This window comes from Pholcus phalangioides, unplaced genomic scaffold, assembly GCF_987345545.1.
Source record: "Pholcus phalangioides strain wild (caught in Gottingen) unplaced genomic scaffold, Ppha-v1.0 ptg000007l_1, whole genome shotgun sequence".
Lineage (NCBI taxonomy): Eukaryota > Metazoa > Arthropoda > Arachnida > Araneae > Pholcidae > Pholcus > Pholcus phalangioides.
In genome coordinates, this window is record NW_028301600.1 from 5,601,437 (window position 1) to 5,618,184 (window position 16,748).

At 37.4% G+C, this 16,748-nt stretch overlaps 1 protein-coding gene across 1 annotated transcript in view; it reads left to right on the forward strand.

Annotated features, from left to right (window-relative positions):
• LOC149084832 (uncharacterized) overlaps window positions 1-16,533 on the forward strand; it is a 62,178-nt gene extending 45,645 nt beyond the window's left edge. Inside the window, exon 5 of the mRNA XM_089232573.1 lies at window positions 15,244-16,533. Within this exon, the coding sequence (XP_089088699.1) occupies window positions 15,244-15,392 (149 nt within the window). The 3' untranslated portion in view covers window positions 15,393-16,533. The remainder of the gene's footprint in view (window positions 1-15,243) is intronic.
• The last annotated feature ends 215 nt before the right edge of the window (window positions 16,534-16,748 follow it).

A 16,748-nucleotide genomic window follows, 5' to 3' on the forward strand; every position in this document is an offset into this window, starting at 1 on the left:
TCAGTAGTGATGAATGTTCAATTTTGTCATGGGGGGTGGGGGGGCCCTAGGACAACATAATCATAGTGCAATAAAAACACTCAAATTTAATTTTTTTTTAATTGAAAGTTCATTAAATACATCAGCACTGGCACCTAGAAGGCTTGGGCCCCGTGAGCGGGCGGCACACCCCTTTCAGGTAGGAACTGTGGCTCTACTCGGCACTGTTTGATTTCCAAACGGAAATATTGCTCCAAATGGAACCATGGTTTCAGAACCATGCGCAAGAAGGGACAAAGACTGGGGTCTCCATGTGATCAGAAATAGATAACTGAAAATATTTAAAAAAATTTAATTAAAATATCGTATTGGTATGTAGAGAAAATACCCATGATATTTTAATTAAATTCATCTTAAAATGCTAATTTTTAAGATTAGTACCACAAGATTTTTCTGAAGATATTTCCTTTATCCTTCCTCCCTATGGCTTCCCGTAGCAGAGCCTCAGACAAAACTTTTCATGTGCCCTTCTATAGTTAATTTGCAATGTGCAAAACAAAAAATTATAAGAGAATCGTCCCGGGTCCCCGGACTGAAACCCTGTTAGCGAGCTGCTCCTGCCCAATATAGTCTTTTGCTATACATTAATGTAACGAAGTTGTTTTACATAAACAAATTTAGATATCAGTGGTTCTAAAAAGTGCACATTGTGATTCCTAGTGGGTTTACTGTGACTTTGCAACATTGATGCGTGCCTGTTCCGTGCTCTAAATTGATTTCTTTTAGCACTTCTAAAAGGCGGAGGAGAAATAAGTGGACCAGGCTCCAATGGCTAGGACCAGGGTTACATAAGGGTGAGGCTGACAGGGCTCCAGCCGATTCTCGCCATTTTTTGTTTTTCACGCTATAAATTCATTATAAAGGGACCCGTGAATGTCAGGTTGCGCCCCCCCCCCACAAAAGATACCATTGGCCTGGTTTCTTTAGCGCCCTCACAATCTCATGTCCTCCACATCCTGGAGGGGCCATGCACGAGAGAGCCGTGGTTGGCACACACTTGAGAACCACTTGATATTGTATAATTAGCTGCTTTAAATGAAAGAAGGTCCAAAAACTCAAAGGACTTGCCTTGATGAGCAGTCTAAAGCAGCGGATCTTAACCTTTATCTACTCTCGCAGTCCTTTTTAGTATATAATTTCTATGACGGAGCTCCGTAGATTCTTTTATTTATTTATCAAATTTACTGATTTATTTTTTCTTTGAGTGACTGCGGAACCCTTCTCGAAGTGCACATGGAATCCCAAGGACTCTGCGGAGCACCGATTGAGAACCACTGGTCTAATGAAATGAATGCACTCGCAATTGCACCACTGTCAAGACTTGTAAGCAAATTATCCCATATCTGCGGCATAGGCGTACGCTGAATTTTCTCGAGGGGGGTTCAGATTTATTTTCCTTTGGGGGGTTTACGTTTTTTTCCTGCAAAATAACATTATCTCGGCTCAAGGAGGGCTTAGAACCCCAAACCCCCCCCCTTTTGCGTACGCCAATGTCTGCCGGTATCAGTCATAAACAAGGAGACATTTTCTTTAAAAAATCTTTGCAGGCATTCATTTATTCGACTGAAACGTGTCTGCATCAATGCAGAATTTCATTTATTGTAAAATACTTTTATCCTGATGTAAAGGAAGGACTTTGTCACCCGGGGCAAGCTGGAATTTCGGCGCCCCTTGCATGAAGGGGAAGCAGTTAAAGAATGAATTTGGCGCCCCTCTTGGTTCAACGCCCAGACCCGCCTGCTTCCCGCTAGTTGTGCCCCTGCCTGCGTGGACAGAATAGTAGAAAAAAAGTTGATGTGGGTTCCAAAAATACCCGTCGTAGGTGCCTGAAGCTATTCAAATAACCACTGGATAAGTAGATTGACAGAACAAGAGGTACAGGATGAAGAAAAAAAGATTTTTAATTTTTTGCTACGTTTTTGTTTACTGCAAAACACTGGGTGCTCAAGCAGCAGCAGCACCCCCCCCCCCCCCGGTTCTGATGCCACACCAAAACATATGCATCTGGATACCCTCCATCCCTTAGGCAAAACAGGGAAAAAGGACACAAGCAGAAATGTGAGAAACTGGGGGGAGGGGGGTTGGAAGCAATACAGTAAAATGTTTGCTGTATTGGTGCCTAAAGGCTCTATCAGTTGTGATGGCATTGGGTACTCCAGCAAGATTCAAGACGCATAGAGATAAAACAGGCAGTTTTTCCTTTGATTTTTTTCCCTGTAAATATCGGACATGTCCGATATTTACAGGAAAAAAAAATCAAATCTATATATAGGAGGTTTTTATTCCTGAATCAATTCTGTGGGTGCTCTGTCCCGTTCTACAACCTCAGACTCCAACGCCACTGCATAAAAGGCGTACTTACAACAAAGAATTTTTTCCCCTCTATTACCATTCATTCTTATTTCTCCATGTTCTCACTTGTTCTTTCATTTCATCTTATTTTAAAATTAGTCCTTTATTTTATTTGTTTTAAAAATTTTTAGTCCTAAGGGCAGAATTCCTTTCTTGGAACATCGAGCAAGTTACATTTGTTTGTTCTATCGTTACTTTTGTTAATTTTTTAATGTTATTTGAAATGATTTAAGAGAGCCCGTGCAGAAACTAACTTACGCGCAGCGGGAGAATACCAAAGCGTATTAAAGACGCGTATTATTAATACGCTTTGGAGAATACTTTTGTAGCTGGCCAAGGTGAAAGAAGCTCGCAGGTATTTTCAATTTACTTACAATAAAAAAATCATCCGATTAAAAATCTCTGTCTAGAAATAAAATTCATACTATTTTTCTAACTGGATTTAAATCTCAGCAAGAAACCGTAGCCCGAAATATGATTGAAAGGAGAACTATTTATGAAAAGATCACAGAATCCTGCAATTCAATGTTTAGTTTAACATTAGGGTTCTAAATCAGATGAAAATTGGTCATCAGGCTGATAAAAACTCGGTTAACGTGCGTGCGAGCCGTACATAAAGGCAGATTTAACGGTTGGTGCACCGAGCGCGCCTTTGGCCCGTACTTTACTTTTTTCCTAATTTAAGGGGCCTAATATTAATTTTTTTATGCCCGGGGCCGTCAACTGACCTTTATCCGCTTCTGGCCGTAACTTAATTTAGAGCATCTCACGATACTGATTGCTGACTTAATATCGACATCTTGCATTCCATTCTTGGTGTTGTGTAAAAAATATCCCCTTTTTAGACCTTGGAAGTTAAAACGTTTGTCTCGAGTCGCTGTTATGACCGCAATAGGAGAGGGTGGGGGTCTGGTTCCACGGGTGTTGAACAAAGAAGAGTGCCGAGTTTATTCTTTTTCTGTTTAAAAAATGGATACTGGCCATTTTCATTCATACTTGCGGCCCGGGTTGTTACATATCATGATCAGATCCAAAAATGGAGGTGGGGGGGGGGCAATGCCTCGCACGACATTTTTGATGGAATGGTATATTTAAGAAAAGGCAATAAATTCCTTTGCAAAATTATCGAATTTCACAGTCAAGGGGCAGTAAAATTACATTTCCTCTCCAGAAAAAAAAATTGTATTATGGTAAATCCTGTGCCCCGGTTGGGATGTGAATTCACATTTTTTTCGTTGAAAATTATGGGAGGAGTCAGCGCTAATGTGGCGACTTTTTTTCGCGCTAAAATAGGTAGAGCCCTGACAGCAGCATCCATAAACTGTGTATCAGCTGCATTTATAAACCCTTTATATCGTTGATTTGATTTTTGTGTTCATTTGTTAATCCTAATTTTCCATATTTACCGATATATTTCTATCGATTTTCGCATATTAGGTTGATTCATATTATAAATTATATATTTTTTTGTAATTTTATGTCCTTTGTCAGCCATCTTGAATTGACCACCGCAAAACGACGATTCCTTGGCGTGAAAAAAAGTCGCCACGTTGGTGCTTACAACGTTCATGGGAAATTTACCGGGGAAGGCTGTAGTCTATTTTTGTGTTGAAAATTATGGGGGGAGGGGCCAAAATTATACTGTTTCTGGGTAAAGGAGTAATTGTGTTTTTTCGCAGGGGTGTATGTTGTGTGTAAAAAAAAAAAAAAATTTATATATATATATACACACAAAAATAAAATTTACAAATTTTTCCTCAAAAACCAAGCAATTTTTCTCCCTCACCCAAGGGCAGTATTATTTTGGTGCCCCCTGCCTGTAAAAGAGTAGACTCACCCACCCTTCCCAGTCCAGCCATAGGTGGAGATAGACTTGAAGGTTTTAGGGGTGCGTCACGATGACAATCGATATACATCATATATACACTGAAGAGCCAAAAAAACTGGTAACCCTGCCTAATATCGTATAGGGCCCCACGAGCACACAGAAGTGCAGCAACACGATGTGGCATGGACTCGACTAATGTCTGAAGTAGTGCTGGAGGTAATTGACACCATGAATCCTGCAGGGCTGTCCATAAATCCGTAGGAGTAAGAGGGGGTGGTCGTCTCTTCTGAACAGCACGTTGCAAGGCATTCCAGATATGTTCAATAATGTTCATGTCTGGGGATTTTGGTGGCCAGCGGAAGTGTCCAAAGTCAGAAGAGTGTTCCTGGAGCCACTTTGTAGCAATTCTGGACGTATGGGGGGGTGTCGCATTGTCCTGCTGAAATTGTCCAAGTTCGTCGGAATGCACAATGGACATGAATGGGTGCAGGTGATCAGACAGGATGCTTACGTACCTGTCAGAGTCGTATCAGGGGTCCCATATCACGCCAACTGCGCACGCCCCATACCATCACAGAGCTGCCTCCAGCTTGAACAGTCCCCTGTTGACATGTAGGGTCCATGGATTCATGAGGTTGTCTCCATACCCGTACACGTCCATCAGCTCGAAGCAATTGGAACAGAGACTCGTCAGACCAGGCAACGTGTTTCCAGTCCTCAACAGTCCAATGTCGGTGTTGTCTGGCCCAGGCGAGGCGTAAAGCTTTGTGTCGTGCAGTCATCAAGGGTACACGAGTGGGCCTTCGGCTCCGAAAGCCCATATCGATGATGTTTCGTTGAATGGTTCGCACGCTGACACTTGTTGATGACCCAGCATTGAAATCTGCAGCAATTTGCGGAAGGGTTGCACGTCCGTCATGTTTAATGATTCTCGTCAGTCGGGGTTGGTCCCGTTCTTGCATGATCTTTTTCTGGCCGCAGCGATGTCGTAGATTTAATTTTTTACCGGATTCACGATATTCACGGTACACTCGTGAAATGGTCGTACGTGAAAATCCAAATTTCATTGCTACCTCGGAGATGCTATGTCCCATCTCTCGTGCGCTGACTATAACACCACATTCAAACTCACTTAAATCTCGATAACCTGCCATTGTAGCAGCAGTAACCGATCTAACAACTATGCCAGACACTTGTTATATAGGCGTTGCCGACCGCAGCACCGTACTCTGATTGGTTCCCAGGGACGCCGGAACATATCTGCTCGTGTTGCTAAAGCAATACCAATCATACCAATCACCATTTGAAGATAGCTCAAATATTGCACTGAAAGCGTTTTCTTTTTAAAATTAAAATTTTTGAAGACACATTTGTGGGACCCTTTCCTTGTAAGGAGTTGCATTGCTGTAGCTCTTTTTGTTTGCAAATCATTTCAGGTCCAAGGGACTTTCCCATACACCCTATAGGCCTATGTACATTAAGCATGAGAATAAAATGAGCATCATAAAATCTCAATACCGCAATGGTAGTCATAGCAATAGAGTGGAGACAGTATATTTCATCGCTGATTTCAGATGGATCTCAGTCCTTTGAGTGGCATTAACAAGATATCTTGCCTCATTATTTTAGCATTGGCAAGCCCAAATATTTTGTAAAGTTAAACCCTCTCTCAGTGGAACACTTTTCCCTACACCAATGGTTCACAAACTTTTGTCAACCACGGCTCCCTTGCCTAATTCATGATGTGTCAGCGGCTCTTCAGGATAGATTAATAGATATTTTCCCGTATAAAAGAAATAGATGCATGAATCAATATCTCAAGCTCGCTACGACACCCCATATGAAGGTTACCGATGCCCGTAGAAACAACGACGCACACTTTGAAAAAACTGCTCTACTCATTTTACTTTTTCATTAACTTTATATACTCATTTACTGCTGAAAATCATAAGGAAGCTTATTGCTATTATGCTGTGTAAAGGGTTAAAAGGCATCAATCAATAGTCTCATCGATGTAGTATAAAAAAGTCGCTGAGAAAATAAAACAAAAAATAAAAATAAAACAAAAAATAAAAATAAATGCAATAATGGCATAGCTTTGTTATCTGAAGTTTATACTGCATAAAAAAAAATCAGACTACAGAATTGTTTATTACAGTGCTATTATCAAAATTAAAATTCAAAGCTCAACATAAGTTTAAATAAACAAATACAGACACAGAAACATGTAATTAAAAAAAACATTCTAGTAAAATGAGATGCTGTATATTGAGATTCAAAGAGAGGAGAAATGGTTCGACATTTGTTTTTCCATTTTTTACGACTTCTGGCAGTGTGAGGGATAATTTGTGAAGGAAAAAAAATACATAAATGACTTTAAAACGTTGTGTATATTTTCTTTTTATTTATAATCATGAAGTTATCGTCTAAAACAGTGTTTCTCAACCGCGATGTGACATCAATCATACCGGGCCATGAGAAATATATGCATTACCCTTTCATTTTTCAAGCATTTCCACGAATAACTAATTGGTTTATTTAACTATTATAGTACATATTACTTTAACTTTTCAGTCTAAAAATCATTTACAAGGAGAAAGATGAAAAACCCTCCCAGAACAAAGGCTTGCAGCTGCATTTGTAAATTATAAGAATTTGGAGGTTCCCTCTTCCCCTTATCGCACTGGAAATCCTTCGTTTTGTTGCAAGCCCCCAAGGAAGGGAAACATGTCTCTGGTCCCCCCCCCCCCATTGAGGCCTTGGCTGGACTTCCTATGGTGTATTATTTTTTTCCCGCTCAATGTCTGTCGGATGACCAAAAAAAAAATGCTTAAGATTTGTTTTTTTTCAAAGTTCAAAGGATTTCATAGTGGCACATTGATGAACTAGATTCTACCCCACGTAAGTTTGATTTTATCTAAATGATTTTTTTTTTCTTTTGTGTAATTAACTGTAGAAAACCCATCTGCTGTCGTTTAAACTGGGAATGTAGCCAATAACTTTCAAGTTGAAGTCTTAAATTCCGTAAAATTATTGTGCAGATGTCGACGCCTGATTTCCGTATGGTCAAGTTCGGCATTTCACCCCACAAGGGTAGGGCCGACATGAGAACAGCTCTGGGGCCTGGGACAATTACCATAAATTTTTTTTTCAAGCTGTAAATTCGCTACAGAAGAGCCCATGAAAAGTTTTGCGTGGGGGGGGGGGGGACAGATGCGGATTAAAGTCAGTCGAGGCCCCGGACGCAAAAGTAAATACTGGACCCTTTAAATTAGAAAAAAGTATAACGTTTGGGTTTTACATGGCCCAGGGTGTGTGCCTGGTGTGCCCACCCCTAAATCCGCCTCTGCTTTGGGCAGCCAAAAATCCCAGCCAACGGGATGTGAGAGCATAGCCCAGTCAACAAGAAATTTAAACATATATTCACTGACAAACGATTAAGGCTGTCAAAGAGAAATGAGAAAAAGTGATTTCCGCTGTGAAAGTCAGAGTCGCTTTTAGAAATGCGTGACAGGAGCGGTCGCACCGTGCTTTGTGGGCCCCTGCACTCACGGTAAACTATTGGAGGCTTTCATCAATTCTGAAATTACTTCTTGCATTAATTCTGAAATTACTTCTTGCATTAATTTTGAAATTACTTCTTGCATTAATTTTGAAATTACTTCTTGCATTAATTCTGAAATTACTTCTTGCATTAATTCTGAAATTACTTCTTGCATTAATTCTGAAATTACTTCTTGCATTAATTCTGAAATTACTTCTTGCATTAATTCTGAAATTACTTCTTGCATTAATTCTGAAGTTTCATCAATTCTGGAATTATTTCTTTCAACAATTCTGAACCCCCCCCCCCCGTAAATTCTGAATTTTTATTGTGTGTGGTGCAGGAATTATTTCTTTCAATTATTTTTGATTCATCAAGTCCAAAATTTTTATCAGTTTCAGGATTTTATTTTCTCTGATTAGTTTAAAATTACCTTCAGTGCTGAATTTTCGCCAGTTTTTGTGTTAATCTATTGAATTGTGTGTATTTAACATTTTGTGTATGGATATTTCACAGCATGGTTGTATATTTTGAAATGGATGCCGAAGCCAGAAATTTTGTTCGGGGGGGGGGAGGACCAAAGTGATAGAACAATAGATTTGTCCATCTTTTCCCCTTTTTTTGGTCATTTTCTCACATGTCTGGAGGGGACCAGACCCCCAATTCCGCCTCCCCCCACTACGCTCTTGCGATTCCTACCCCCAAATATATAAAATCGGGCAAATATTTTTCTTGTCCGAAACTATTGAGATGCACCGGGCCCCTTAGGTAAGCGGTCATACAAGTATTACGTCAGCATCGATAGATAGGGGGGGGGGGGTGTTCCCGATTTGCTGACTTTTGATGAGAAGGGGGGAGGGGGGTTTTGGATGATGCTTACGTCACCAACCACCCTTTATGAAAATATAAAATATTTTTAATGGCATCTTACTCGGTCCGTCAAAAACAAAAACCTTTGGATAGATTGTGGGCGCCTGAACTAACATTCTCTCTAATGATAAATTCCTTACAGAGCCTCTTCAGCGATCTCTGAATGTTTCACGAATCCTTCAAGTGCTCAAGAAATGTGTCCGGGCTGCTTAAGTGCTCTGGAACTGTACAAATGATCCGTAACTATGCCACGGATCACTTAAGTAATCTGGGAATGTTCCGCGGGTAACTTGAGTGATGTAGAACCACACCGGGGCCCCGCTTAAGTACTCTAAAACTGTGCCATGTTTCACTCAAGGGATCTCTGAATGTGCCACAGATCATTTAAATGTTCTGGAACTGTGTCGCGGGTTACTTCAGTGATCTTTGAATGTGCCACGGGCTTACTTCAGTGATCTGAAAATGTTTCACGGGCTTACTTCAGTGATCTGAAAATGTGCCACGGGCTTACTTCAGTGATCTGAAAATGTGCCACGGGCTTACTTCAGTGATCTGAAAATGTGCCACGGGCTTACTTCAGTGATCCAAAAATGGGCCACTTAAATGCTCTGGAATTGTGCCACGGGTTATTTAAGCGATCTGTAAATGTGCTGCTTAGTTCATTTTCACAAAATTGGGTTTGAGGAGGCAGGCCACATCAGATAACCTTCAGGCCCACATTTGTTCCGGGGGTCCAGGGTTTATCATATATGGCTTAAAGGGAGGGTCGCAATCAATTTCTAAAAGAGAAATTTTGAGTTCTTACTCTTCAAATAGCATTGAAATTAACAGAAATCGATTATAATAACACATATAAAGGTATTTTCTTTCAAAATTTTAATTTTTTTCGTCTGGGGGCGCACGAGCCCCCTATAGCCCTCCCTCCTGCGTACGTTTCTGATCCCTACAATATGGGGTAGGGTTCGGTGCTGACAAGGGATCAGTTTTGCTGACGGGCAGGAGCGCTGTCAAAAAGAATGGGGCCCACCCAGGCACGGCTCGGGGGTCCAAGAGAAGAGGAGCCTCACAAAAATTACATCTGGTTGAAACTTTCGATAATTTGCTTAATAGGGCCTCAGAAAAAATCACTTGGCCTGGAGGCCCGTCAAAGATCCTAGCGCAGGCAGCGTTGGAAGATGTCAGGGGCTCTCAACCTTTTTTCACCAGCGGCACCTCCTCCTAATCAAAGCTTATCCGTGGCTCCCCAGAGCAGTTTAGCAGTCTCTTCGGAAAACCTTTGCAGGATGACGCGGCACACAGTTCGAGAACCCCTGCATTATGTATTGGCATCACTTTCTGTTTTCAATGTAAGCTTCCCCAATATTCTGAAACACTATACTCAAATGACTGCAACGTTACTGTGTAGTGATGGTTGTCAATTTAAATTATCGGAGAACTTGAAACTAATTCAACTAAATCATCAACAATCCAATCCATAATTATTGATTAAAAACTATAAAATACATACCACAGAACTATTCGATTTTAGAATACGCATTAAGCATGGTTTTAAAGAATTGATGATTAAACTCATTTTCCACCAATTTATCGGTTTATAATAGAATTTCACTGTTTTATGTGAATATTATGAGGGGGAATCTCAGGGCATCTGTCCCAGAGACATTTTGAATTCATTAACTTCAAAAAACATTTTAAATTAACAGAAATTAAAAAATATAGCACACAAAAAGGTATTTTTTAATATTTTAATTTATTCAAAAAATAATTTTTTGTCTTGGGCAGGGCTGTCTTTAGAGCATCATGTGTCCCTGGGCTAAGTGATTTTTCTGAGATCCCAGCCAGCAAATTCTCAAATTTTAACTGGTTCTCATTTTTGTGAGACCCGCGTTCTCTTGGGGCCTCCGGGCCGTACCCAGGTGGGCATTAAGACTGCACTGGTCTTGGGGTAGATACGGACCCCTATACCCCCTCCTGCATAGGTTTGTTACATTTTACTGTAGTAAAAATCTTACCACTGTTACAAAAGTACATAGGTTGAAGAAGGGTCATCGCTAAAATCAAATAGATAGAAAAAAACTGGACACTCTACTTTAAAAAAGGGATGTACGGCGAGGCAAAAATATATGTAAATATTATGGCCTGTACAGAGACATGTCTCGCATACTTTGAGCAACACCAATCATTTCTGACTTCCGGCGTTCCTGTTGGTTCCATACCTCTTTATTTGCATACGCATGCCTGTACCAGTTTTTTTGGCTCTTCAGTTTATATGTATATATCAGTAGGCTCTGCCATTGACGCTGGGGGGAGGGTGGATTGTCCCTCCCTCAACGTATAATAATTAAAGTAATTTAGTTAATTTAATTAATTTAATAATTTGAATACTTTATTCAATTTAATAATTTAAATACTTTATTCAATTTAATAATTTAAATACTTTATTCAATTTAATAATTTAAATACTTTATTCAATTTAATAATTTAAATACTTTATTCAATTTAATAATTTAAATACTTTATTCAATTTAATAATTTAAATACTTTATTCAATTTAATAATTTAATTAATTTAATTCAGTAATTTATGTAATTTTTTAATTTAATTTAAAATAATGTTAAAAATTTAATTTTAGTTTTTAATCGTTATAGTAAATTTCTTAAAATTTGTTGGAACATATTATACAAACCTAGGTATGTAAATCAGATTTGTACTAGTTAAAAAAAGTTTGAGTACATTTTGTATACTGTCATTCATAACATAAATGAAAAATTCACTGGAATGTAGATTCTCTCATCAAATTTTGTGTTATTTCATTTTCTTTTCCTTTTTTGAATGTGAAAACTTTTTCCCATTTTGAAGTTTTTCCTGCTTAAATTGATTTTAAGATGGGTTGTGGAAAGCAACATGGGGGAAAGGCATTGCTACTGTTACTTAGAAAGGATGTAATGTAGTTACTCTCTCACATATAGTTGATAAATTTGATAAGTTCAAAACTTTTCTGGTTAGCAGAATGTGTTTGAGTTTGATTTAATTATTTCACACTATTATGTAAAAAAGCAATTTCGATGAGTTCCATTGAAATGCAAAGTTTAGTAAAAACTAAATTCAATTTCAATTCATTCAATTTGGTAATAATAAAAATTCATTGTCCATTTGGTCTCTTTCTAAAAATATTTTGGTCACTAGTTTTGAGGCCATGATCCGTGCTGAGCCTTGTCATCAAAGGGAAAATATTTTTTCCATCAGAAGTTCCATGAGCTGAACCATGTAATGAAGGCAGGTCCAGACCCACAGCACTGAACCACTCAAAAACCTCCTTTATAGAATGCAGCATGAACCAGATTTTCCATCAAAATCTGGTTTTGATGGAAAACAGATTTTTGCGCATTTGGCATCAAGTAGAGTGGCAGGTTTAGATGTAGTTTACGCCTTCTGCGCAGAGACAAAACAGATCGGCTCTGAGTTTGTCTTCTCTCGAACTCTCCCACTTTCATATATATGAATTCATCGTTATGGTAAAGATTGAGATGCAATTTTAAAAAAAACACTGCAAGAAACAGACCCGGTTTTTAAAAAAAAAAAAAATTTCTTTAGTATTGACTCCCATAGCTCTATAGTTTAGCGGCCATCTGTAGCAGTTAGCAAATCTGGGGCTGTAATATGCAGGGCTGGACAAATCCCACGCACCAGGTTGCCATGGCGACTAAAAAAGGAACTACAGCAGATTGTGAAAAACTACAAATCTGGTTTTTTTTAGAAATTTCTTTTGTCCAAGGAATTTTTTGAGTTCCATTATCCTATTGGATATAAAATGACATCACACAATGAGCCCATCTCCAAAGAATAAATATAAAATTAATAGCAAATCAACCAATTGACATAAAAAAGTGCGGTTTGCACTGAGGTAATTTATCATGGCCTAGAATTCTTTTTGATAAATGAAAGTTCTAATTTCACTCACAGGCGACAAGGTAAAATGTAATACTCGACACCTATATACATGTATATAGGTGTAAAATTAAAATTAATTTTCTGTGTGCATGTTTTCTATACAAATCTATTACTTCATGCCTAGCTTCCCCAAATTTTATGTGTACCAAACTGGTCCCAACTTAAACGATGGGTTACTTTAAAACTTTGTTATTTTTGACCGGTTTTTTGTGGAAAATATTTAACGCCTAAAAAGTTGTTCTGGCACCTAGATCTTTTTGTGATTTGTCATACCCTGGTATATGTGTGTATTGAGGTACAAAATTTTTCTATACAGTCCCGTTGTTCTCTAACCTTAAATTGGAAAGATATTGTCCTGTCTCTTTTGACCTAAAAAGAAAATAAATCCATTCTTAGTGCAATATTAGCTGAAATATTTGAATTCAAAACTTCTGAAAATCAGGAAAAGATCATTTATTAACCCTTAACCCTCATTGATACTCTTTCCCTACACCCCTTACTTTGCACCTGCTGAAAATCAGAAGAAAGCCTACTTCACATTAAAAAATGACATTTTTACCAGGGTTTAGTGATTTCTATTCTGCAGAAATGGGTTAAAAGCATAGCATTTCTTAAACTCAAATAGCTATTGCACATATGAACTTATAACTTTTAAGCATATGTTTTTGAAAAAAAAATGGCAGGAAAAGGAAATAAGGCACACCATCCATACATATAACTACTTTAATATTGTAAAAACATATTTTATTTCAAGTTTCTATTTTAACCTTTGAATTCAAAGAATAATTAACATTTAAAAGGAAGTATTTTTTTTAAGGGTTAAGAAACACACCCAAAAAATTTGAAACATTCTCTTGTCTTGTGCAGTTGCAGTTTATTGAAACTTTTCCAAATTCTGATATGGTATACAAGAAACTTCAAAAAACAAAACTCAGACTGAAAAATAGCTTGGGATATCTTATGCATTCTTAATGGCTTCCTAGATAATTTCATGATCAAAACTATCGTGAATTGCAGAAAAAAAAAAATCTATATAAAAATTTAATCCCCAATGTCTAAGCAGCACATCACATCCTCATGACAAATTCAAAGAAAACGTGGGCGCTTACTCAGAGGAGCAACTTCACCAAGAAATTCCCCAGACTTGGAGCATCTATATCAGGGAGAACACATGGAAAATATTATGGAGATCAGTTTTGGGGGACTAAAACATGAGTGATTATAATCAAGATGGAAAAATTCCATTATTTTTTTAATTTAAAACGTAATTTAACTAATTTTATTTCCTGTGGTGTTTGAAATTTAATGGTATCTGAAAATGGTTTTTCTTATAGTGATATCAAGCTGACACTATAAGAAGTATTTGAAGATAGATTTGCTGGGTGAATTAGAACTTGTAGGACAAATTTCATAGGGTAGTAGAACACTTACTAGGACAAGCATTTTTTTATAGGAACATATTGGCATGTTTTGTATAGGAAATACAACCTCTGACAAAGTTCGGTGAATAGTCCTGTAACATTAACGTAGATGAAATGTTAATGAAAGTTACCTTACTGTCCTTCGAAATAGTCACATCCCATTACTATGCACCGCTGAGATCTCCTATACATGTCCTGGAAACTTTGCAAGAAGTCTTCTTTTGGGATGGAGTTCAAAAGTCTCGTCACGTTTCGTTGGATGTCAGGAATATCGTCGAATCTCTTTCCTTTCAAAGTGAGTTTCAGTCGTGGGAATAGGAAGAAGTCTGGAGGATTGAGATCTGGCGAGTATGGTGGATGTTCAGTTTGCACCACCCCCTTTTTTACCAGGAACTGTTTGATGATATTGGCTGTGTGAGGGCGAGCATTGTCGTGAACAAGAAACCATGAACCTTGTTGTGCGTACTGTGTTGTACCCTGCGTAGACGTTTCATGAAACGGGTCAAAATTTCAATGTACCTTGCAGCATTCATCGTCGTTCCCTCAGGTAGAAATTCCTTGCGGATAATGCTTTGACTATCAAAAAAGGTGATTAGCATCGTTTTGATGCGTGATTTTTCTACTCTGACCTTTTTCCGACGAGGTGATGCAGGAGAACGCCATTCCATGCTTTGCCGTTTCGTTTCAAGGTTGTACCTGAGACACAGGACTCATCCTCAGTGATCTTTTGTTCGTTCATTTTCCTGTTCTCAGTTAAGAACCAACGCACTAAACAAGCACTTTGTGAAACAAGTCTTTCACAGGACACAAACGACACTCAACTGAACAATGGTGGCGGCAGATGGTCAACACCTGCCGCTACGCATGTGCAGCGTTTTGCTTCGCCAGTGCTGCCAGATCGGCCGTTCTGACTTCATTCACCGAACTTTATTGTCAGAGGTTGTATATTGAGACACATGAAAGGAAACAAATTGTTTTCTTACAGCATAATTGACAAGTTCTTTTTTACATAAATATTCACAATAATTGCTTAAAATTTTCTGAATGTTATTCCACAAATCTCTAGCACTGGTACATGAATAAAGTATGGTCTTTCAGTTCATAATTTTTTTTTGTAATGCCAGTCAAGGAAACTTTGGCAAAAGTTTGAGATGCTGTTGATGTGGTATGTGTGTAGTATATTAAATGCGCAATAGCATGCAAAGTTTAAGGATCTAATTTTTTTAAATTCTATTCAGGTTTCAATTGTCGTTGTGGTGGTTCTTTTTGCAGTTCTCATCGATATGCTAATGAACATGATTGCACATTCGACTACAAGTCACTAGGAGCTCAAGAAATTAAAAAAAATAATCCAGTTGTAATTGCTGAGAAAATCAAGAAAATATAATATTTCATTAGGTATAACTACAAATTGGATTGTTGACATTTATTTCTTGATGCATGTCATAATTTTTTTTCTTACAAATCACTCATTGGCCTGCTTTTGTTGTAATTATATATTTTTTGCATTGTTAATTATTTTTTTGAAATGTACAAGAATTGAGATGAATATCAAACAGGAGAATATTTATAAGTAGGTGCTTGACCTATATTGTAGACATTTATTTTATAGCTAGTTACATTATGTGAAAATACTACCTCAGTTTGTTATTTGGTCTTTTCCCATTTTTTGACATTCTAAGCTGTATTTAATATTGGATTATAAACTAACATTCATAGCTGTCATTTGTCTGTTTGCTTTAGTACATAATCAATAAGTCATGGAGACCTTACCAGAGATGTTCGGGTCAGTGTGTATTCAGTTTTGTTTTATGTATGATTTATATTGTGAAATCTTAACTTAAAAGAAAAATAGAAAGTAGATGCATATATAAATAACACTATGTAAAAAAAATAACACCTGCTTTACTGAAAAATGCATTGCAGTGAATAATATTTTTCAAATAAAATCGGGCACTTCCTAAAAAAATACATTCATTGTAACATGCTTGGACATATGGGTTGATTTTTCTCCATATGTCTACTGTAAATATAATAGCATGTAATACAATTAAAAAAAAACAAAAAAAACAAAAAAATCTATCCATTCACTGCAATCCTAAGTGTTATTTTATTTATTTTTTGCTAGTGAATGAGATTGTTCACTAATCTATTTCTAATGTTTCAGTTACAAATTAATTTCCAATATATATCAGCTATTCCTTTCTTTAAGCTGTTACTCAATGGTAAACATTTAAAAAGTTAACTTTCCCTGTAGTTGCATGTTAAGATACTTCTTTTGCAACATAAATATGAATCACTGAGCAAATATTAAAATTTGATTGTATTTCAACTTGAATGACATGATCTATATATGATGCTCTTAAATTGGTATTTTTCTGTAGAAGTTTATCTTTTAAATACTGCTGTATGAATTTTCTGCTGATAATGTATAGTATATTACTATGGAAATTGAAAGTCTTTGTATTATGAATTTATATAGTGAATGTATATTGCATCTGATTTTATTAAAATGATTTTCAAGTTTTACTAGTTCTACATGTATTTATTGCTTTCTTGAATTGCCTCTAAGTATTGTGCATAATAGACCAACCTAAGTGAACCTTTTGAACAGCTAAGGCCAAAATGAGGTTATAGTCAACATTTCATAAACCATTTTTTTGATATATCTAACTCAGTGGTTCTCAAACTTTTGTCATCCTCAGATCCCTTGCTTTGGACAATGTTCATCCAAGTCTCCCCA